The sequence below is a fragment of the Malurus melanocephalus genome, unplaced genomic scaffold (assembly GCF_030028575.1).
Source record: "Malurus melanocephalus ecotype Western Australia unplaced genomic scaffold, MMel_1.1 scaffold_75, whole genome shotgun sequence".
Classification (NCBI taxonomy): Eukaryota; Metazoa; Chordata; class Aves; order Passeriformes; family Maluridae; genus Malurus; species Malurus melanocephalus.
The window spans coordinates 1,680,652-1,688,008 of NW_026623307.1; the positions used below are offsets into that span (position 1 = coordinate 1,680,652).

A 7,357-nucleotide genomic window follows, 5' to 3' on the forward strand; every position below is an offset into this window, starting at 1 on the left:
GGTGTCAGACTGGCCTAATCATTTATTCTGTGTCCTGTTCCTGGGAAGCATCAGATTCTTCCCTTCTTCCACCTTTTTTTCTGAATAAGAAGCATTTTCTTTCTATATGGTGCTCCCCTAAAATGTGGTCTTCAAGTGGAATTTGGAACCATGCTATGCCAACCAARTGGAAGGTTTTGCAGGAATGGGAAACAAACAGTAATTACAGTGAGAAAAGACTTTTGKATTGAGATTGACCAAGATTCTGATTTTGACATCTTTTTTTTCTGAAAAATGACAGATCATAATATTTTAAAGTTCACCCTGCATCTTGTTCTTGAAGTTCTTGATGTTCTTGAAGTCATGCTACTCAGCAGCAGTTACTACTGCCTCTGCAGTACTTGCAAAAAGCACGTCCAATTTAGCTTTGACAAGAAATCACTCCAGATGAGTTTATGTCAGAGAGGAAGAGAATTCTTACCCAGCATAAGAAAGATATTAAGCCTAGTCAGTATTGACTCATTCCAGAAGCAATGTCACCACCAATGATGTCAAATTAGTTTACTGGTAAAAAATTGCGTTTGAGATTCATCTACTGAATATAAAATTCAAAGTAGTGGGAACTTGAGCCCCAGGTCATAACCCAGATGTAGGTCTTGGATRTGACCATAAAATGTGTGATCTGTAGGCTTTGTTGAAAGCAATGACATAAAGAAAACTGAAAGTGTGCTTGTAAAAACTACCTTTGTGCCCACAACTCCGTAAGGATTSCCAGTTGTGACAACTCTTGGCTGTGGCAATTCTGCCCACTCTGTTTTTATGTTCAGGGAGGGGAGGTGTGACCATGGGTAACAGCCAGGATTCTGTGCTGCTTTCAGATATTGATCCTGGATGAAGCAACAGCTGCTATGGACACAGAGACAGACTTACTGATCCAGGAGACCATCAGAGAGGCATTTGCAGACTGCACTATGTTRACGATTGCTCATCGCCTGCACACGGTCCTGGGCTGTGATCGGATCATGGTGCTAACRCAGGGACAGGTGAGCAGAGAGGCTTCTGTGGCTCCAGTCTGGTGGTGCCATGTGTGCAGMCTGAACTGAGGGAACAGCTGCACTGCAGGGCAGAAAATCCTTTGTGTTCATTCACATCCTTGGTAATAACACTCCAACAGAATCAGTTGCTGCCTGACTGTGACAAGATCAAACACAGCAAAATCTTTTCACCCCAAGAAAGTACGATAGAATAACAGTTTATCTTTAAAAATGTGTTTGAAACTCCCTTTGTAAGTTAATTCTGAGATGGGTAATAACATAAACATCCCTGATGGGGCTCAGTGGCAGTGTCCCATTACTTTATCAAAGCCCTGTACCACCATCAAGCAGGTCAATGACAGATACTTTACCTGTTTTTCAGGCTTCCATTTGGGAGCCATAAACAGTTAAATCAAATGCAAGAACATTGGGTAAGGCTCTTAAAGGTCAAAAAGGCAAAAGCCCATAGCATTGCCCATAGCATAGCCTCTGCCAGAGCCACCAGGGGTTGCTTCCTGTGGGGTTAGTTCCAGTATTTGAGCCTGTTGGAAGCATTCTAAATTATAGCATCCATAAATGCATGCACTGTCACTGCCTGGTGTCTCATACAAAGATGAATGTTGTGTTTTCTATTCTTTACTGTCATGTCACAAGTTTAAGGGGTGGGAATAAATTTTCTGCTGGATTTTACTGACGTACTTTACCTGCCTTGTTTGGTTTCAGGTAGTGGAATTCGACACCCCAACTGCCCTTCTGGCCAACGAGAACTCGCGCTTCTATGCTATGTTTGCTGCTGCAGAGAACAAGGTTGCTGTCAAGGGCTAAAATTCAGGGCAAAGTCACTTTAATTTTGGAGAGCTATGTTCCCTGCCTGTGGCAGGCCAGCTCTTCCTCCTCCTCCTCCTCGCAGATTATTGCCTTTTCATCTTTTAATTTTTAGCACAATGTGTCAAGCCAGAGAGTTTTTAAAACCATGTCAGAAGAACTCTACATGTTTTTATTATTGTATTTATTCCATATTACTAATTTTTTGTTATTAAATGCACTCTACAAATGGCTCAGGGAGCCATAGTTATAAATGTATCAGAGGCCTATAATGAAGCTTTATACATGTAGCTATATCTATACATAATTCTGTATATAGCCTATATTTACAGTGGAAATGTAAGCTGTTTATTTTATATTAAAATAAGCACTGTATTAATAACAGTGCATATTCTTTTCTATCATTTTTGTACAGTTTATGGTACCAGAGATCTGGCTTTATCGGACTGTATCAGACACGGTTTTGTCTTTTACAGTTCGTCTTTTCCTAGTGCCAGATTTTCTGCGTGTCTGAGTGGAAGTGAAGCTTTGCAATAGTGTCCTTTATTGTCACATCTTTGTCTAGCGCAGCAGAGAAGAGCTCTGTGGTGTAACTATTGCATTGTAATTTATCAAAGCTATTTGGGGCATCGCTAATGTTCACCACGGCAGTGGCTGCTGCTTCCCATGATGCTTTTCCAAAGCAGGGTTTTTCGTGATCTGAGTGGAGAACCTCTCCTGGGTCACATTAAGGCCTTGTATTTTCTCAGTGTCCTGACACAGTATTTTTTACTGTATCAGCAGAGTTTATTTTAATGCAAGCAAGCCCAAGCTCTTCCTGCTTCGCTGATCTAACACAACCAAAATCTAACTGTTCGTGGAATGATCTGTAACAAATTAATCATAAGGTTCAAATCATACCCTGTATGCTGATGGGAAAGCCTTTTCAGAATTGCTTCAGCTGACTGACTCTTTATCTTGAAGCTGCTAACACTCCTCAGAGGTTTAGGTTGGCTTTCACTGGCATGGGTAACACTAACTCTTTGTTCTGCTCACTTATACTAAGATTAAACAACATCATTATTTCCTGTTTCTTTCTTGCACACTTGTTAAGGAAGCAGTCCTCGACCCCACGTCTTCTGGAACCTTAAAGRGGTTCCTGTTGATCAGGATGTAACACTGGTGTAGGACATGGTTTTCTTACTGTAAATGACCTACCTCAGGTTACTGGGTCCTGCGTAGTGCGTTGCCATGATCAGTGTACACCATCCCTGTTTTTCGGGACCTGTGGCCCRGGGGGACACAGTCGCTCCTGTGATAGCCGTGACTTATTGAATGGTCAGCGTTGCATGTCTTTGTCAACTTGGACATTTTGTAGCCTTAGCATGTTTGCAAAATGTCTCATTGAGGCAGAAATCTGAAAAGTAAATAAAACTATTTTGGGTTTTGTAAATTTTATTGGCTTAAGTGGTTTGTTTTGGGAGCTTAACTTTGCACCTTTTTGAGCCCTGGGGAACACGTTTGAAGGCTTTTTTTTTCTCCCCTCTTGTTATGCACCACGATCTTCCTTTCTTCAGAGTAAAGGTGTTTCTTTAAAAATGTAGTGGGTGATTTTTGTGCCCTCCAACATGCAGGTAGCTTGCAATATATGTATGTTCATTAGTAGAGGGAGTAATGATTTATAGTGCAACTATTCAAGCCAAGCAGAAGGGCTGAGGTCAGACTGAAGACCTTCTTAGGTTCAGATTTTCCATTTTCTTTACCTGAAAGTGGTACTGTTYATAGTGTCATGTGACATGACTGCAAAGTCACAGAAAGAAGCATTTCTACCYACAAATACCACAGGCAAATTGTGGCATTAACAAAGCTTGGACTGTAGCTTGAAGTAGCATAAAAAGCAYTGTTGTGTTTGTTCTTAACTCTTGTCCTAAGCAAGAATTAACTGGCACAGACCTTACCCTGCTCKCAGGCCTGGAGTTCATCCCATGAACTTCAGTGTTTCCCTTGAAGGAAATGGGCTAATGTACCTGGTTCTGAGTGCTGCTGGGGTCAGTGTGTGGCTTCACTTTGCAGCTAAGGCTGAGCTAATGGCAGTCTGGGCAAAAGGGGAGMCATCCTGATCTTATCCTCCTTCTTCTTCCAGGCTGAGAGTTCCTCTTCCTTTCCCGATGCCAGCAGTGGCTCTTGTGTGGTCCAGTTCAGAAAGATAACTTGCAGAAATCAGGAATGCTGTACAAAGAAGGAGACAGGAAGGCACCACCTGGAAGGGAGGTGAAGTGGGGCTGCTCTTTTCARTAGGTGCTGGCTATTACAGTAGCATAGGTGTGAGAGGGAACTGCTCAGCATTCACTGCCCCAAACTGCTGCTTCCCAGTTAGGCTCTCCTAAAGAGCTGAATCTTTTCTGCAGCTTTGGTGAACTGCAACAGCTCAGCAAGGTGTCAAACAAGGGCCTGTGATGGAGCAGGTGACAGCAGCCCAACCATTTTGTTAAACTTAGCTGCAGCTCTGTTACTTTGGAATTAAAGAGAGAGACTGACAGAAGGAAACCTTCTTTCTGTTGTGGTCACTTCTGTGCTTCATTTGGCACTTGTCTCACAAATGTGCTGAAGTACTGCTGCTCACAGGGGTAGCTGTAATTTTTTACTGGCTTTCATCCTGAACCACAGGAGCAAGCTGAGGCCTGGCCAAGGGCCCTGTCACTGAAAGTGGAAGGAAGAAACATCAATATTTACAAATGAGACTGAAATATCTTTATCTTTTGAAGCCTTCAACAAGAGGTCGATGATGAGGATTGGAATTTTCAGGAACTGGATTCTGCTTTAGAATTTATAGTGTGATATCCAGAGAAGACTTCATCCTATGAGGAATAGAATAAGATACTGRGATTGGGACAGAGACTTCATTAAAGAGATCCTACCCAAAACAGCATGGAGAGAGCACATGCTTCTGTTCTGGTTTAGTATCAGCTGGCAACTAACTGGCAACTATAGTCCTGTGGGATGGGGGAGAGAATTGGAAGGGTAAAAGCTMGAAAACTTGAGARTTGAGATCACGACAGTTTAATAGGGAAAGCAAAAGCCACACAAGAAAAGCAATACAAGGCATTCATACCCCACTTCCCATGGGCAACCTTTGGGTTAATGGTGACTTGGGAAAACAAAGGCCATCATGCTGAATGTCCCCTCCATCCTCTCCTTTTATAATGCCATAGGGCCTGGAATATCCCTGTGGTCAGTTGGATGTGCTGTCCCTGCTGTGTCCTGTCCCAGCTCCTTGAACACCCCCAACCTCCTTGCTGGTCAGGTGAGAAGCAGAAAYGGCCTTGGCTCTGTGCAAGCCCTGCTCAGCCAAAACATCCCTGAATTATCAAGTTATTTTCAGCACAAACTCCAAACACAGCTTGATACCAGCTACTGTGAAGAAAATTCATTCTAGCCCAGCCAAAACCAGCACATGTTACAGTAAATTTTGTGGCCTAAGATCAGCAGGTGTGCAAGAGGAGGCAGATTTGCCTGGGATAACTGGTTACTGTATTGTTCTCTGGAATTTCCATTATGTCAATTTTGCTTATTCTGTCCAAACACAGTGAGTGCAACTGATCCTGATTCATTATCAAAAGCTTAGAGCCTCTTCAAGAGAATGTGTTCCTGCTCATCTCATCTGTCAGATGAGTGGACRCATTGTACTTGCTTGGGACTTCAACCAAAGCACAGGTAGGATTCTTCTAAAATCACCCAGTGGAGTTAACATGCAGTTAGATTGGTGTAATTATGACCAAAATCAGACCCTGAAGTTGTGCTGGCTTGAACACCTGAGGGCATTTCACCTCACCTGTGGTGAAGGTCATGCAGGGTCAGATCCTGAAGTTGCTGGGGCTGTGCTTTGCACATCACCTGTAGGTGAAARCCAGGTCAAACAGGCTTAGTGCATCACTGGGAACAAAATTTGAGAAACCAGTCACCTTTTGAAAAAATTTGGCTGTGAGTGAGAGATGTCAGAAGGGTAAAAGCAGAACATTTGATTTTTTAAAGGAGGATGTGGACAGCAAAGATGGCAGGACAAAATRTTTTATGTTTTTTTTCTTAGTTACAAGGTGATTGCAAGAACAAAATTGTTTTTTGAAGGTGCTTCAAAAGAACACTGACAAAGTACAGGGTGCTGTACCCAGCAACAGAAGATCGCGAATGCTATTTTGTTATTTTTTTTTACTGCAATTGTAGCATATGTTCTACTATATATAAGTGATTACAYAAAGATTTTCTTTAGCTTCAGGTCGGTGGAGGGTAATACTGTGATTTGTTTAACCCTTGGTTGAGCTGGTAACTGCAGCCACATTATGCTGAGGCCACAGTTTGTGCCTCTGGTGTGACAATACAGTGGAAACTGAGCTGGAATTTGGTGCAGATGCTGCAGTCGTTTGTGTAAGGCTTGGGAAGCTTTTAGAATGTACCACTATGGGYTCATTAAACCCACAACCATGTGAGAAATGTTCCTGTCTTATCCAAAATATGTGCCTTGGAGCCTCATCAGGCAGTGAGGTAGAGAAAGCATAACAGTGAAAACTAGAGTGAAAATAACTTACAGAAGTGTCATTACATGGGGCACAGACTTCCTGTATGCTGCTCTTGGGCTGGGGCRGGGGGAGTGCAAATCACAGTTATTTGCACACTCCTTCCTTCCAGCTTGCTGACTCCTACTGTTGCCATGCGGAGAAACAAGTGCTTGTWCAAAGCTGATAATTTTGTGGTTTCTGTCTTTTCCCATTTAGGAAAGCAGCAGTAGAGGGTGTGTGATTGATTGCCTCGAGTTCTGGGCAAGAGTAAAGTACATTATATTTGAGCTGGGTTCTGGGGCCAGTTTACGGTGAGAGTTGGAGGCAGGAAGCTATGAGTAGCCCAGCTGGGAGGGAAGGGATTAAAAAGAGGGTATGKATGGGGTGCAGGAGGAAGGGAGGCTGTTTGAGGTTAGCTGTGAGCTCGATGTGGGGGTGTGACCAGGAGGAGTGAGGAAACCGAAATAGATACCGGTGGGATGAGGGTGCAAGAATCAGCCCTGCTGGGAGCCGTGGTGGGGAGAGTTTGGGGGTGTTTGTCGTGGAGCTGGGGCGGGGGACGGGGGAAAGTGAGGCATTCAGGCGGTGCGGAGGGGACAGAGCTGGCTGAGGGGACAGGAGTGACGCGAGAGGGACACTGTGGCCATGCCAGGGGCCGTCCCCAGAGCAGGGGCGCTGCGATCGGTGTGTCCGGGCCAGGCAGCGAGGCTGGGGGTACCGGCCATGGGGAGAGGAGGGAAGCTCTGCGTGGGGCGGCCAACGCTGTCCTGTGAACGGGGGCACGGCCGGACGGAGCGGCGGATGCCCATACGTGTTACTGAGGGAATGAACGACTGAGGGCTGCCCTCCGGGAGCTGTGCCGGTGTCCAGGACTGTCCCGGTGCCCACGGTGCCTCCGGCAGTTCCCCGGCCGTGCTGAGGCGCTGAGGGCGGGGCGGGTGCGCGCGCAGCGGGCGGGCGAGGCGGGGTCGGGCTACCCGCGAGCGT

The 7,357-nt window shown here is 44.9% G+C and overlaps 1 protein-coding gene across 3 annotated transcripts in view; it reads left to right on the top strand.

Annotated features, from left to right (window-relative positions):
* The window catches only part of ABCC5 (ATP binding cassette subfamily C member 5), a 68,429-nt gene that overhangs the window by 42,102 nt on the left and 18,970 nt on the right, over positions 1-7,357 (top strand). For 2 of the 3 annotated variants that reach the window (XM_057367146.1, XM_057367147.1), the window contains 2 exons: positions 858-1,022; positions 1,737-3,296. In XM_057367146.1, coding sequence (XP_057223129.1) covers positions 858-1,022; positions 1,737-1,838 — 267 coding nt within the window. In that variant the 3' untranslated portion in view covers positions 1,839-3,296. Of the gene's footprint in view, positions 1-857; positions 1,023-1,736; positions 3,297-7,357 lie in introns of those variants that run through there. The other variant, XM_057367150.1, reaches the window with a different exon arrangement.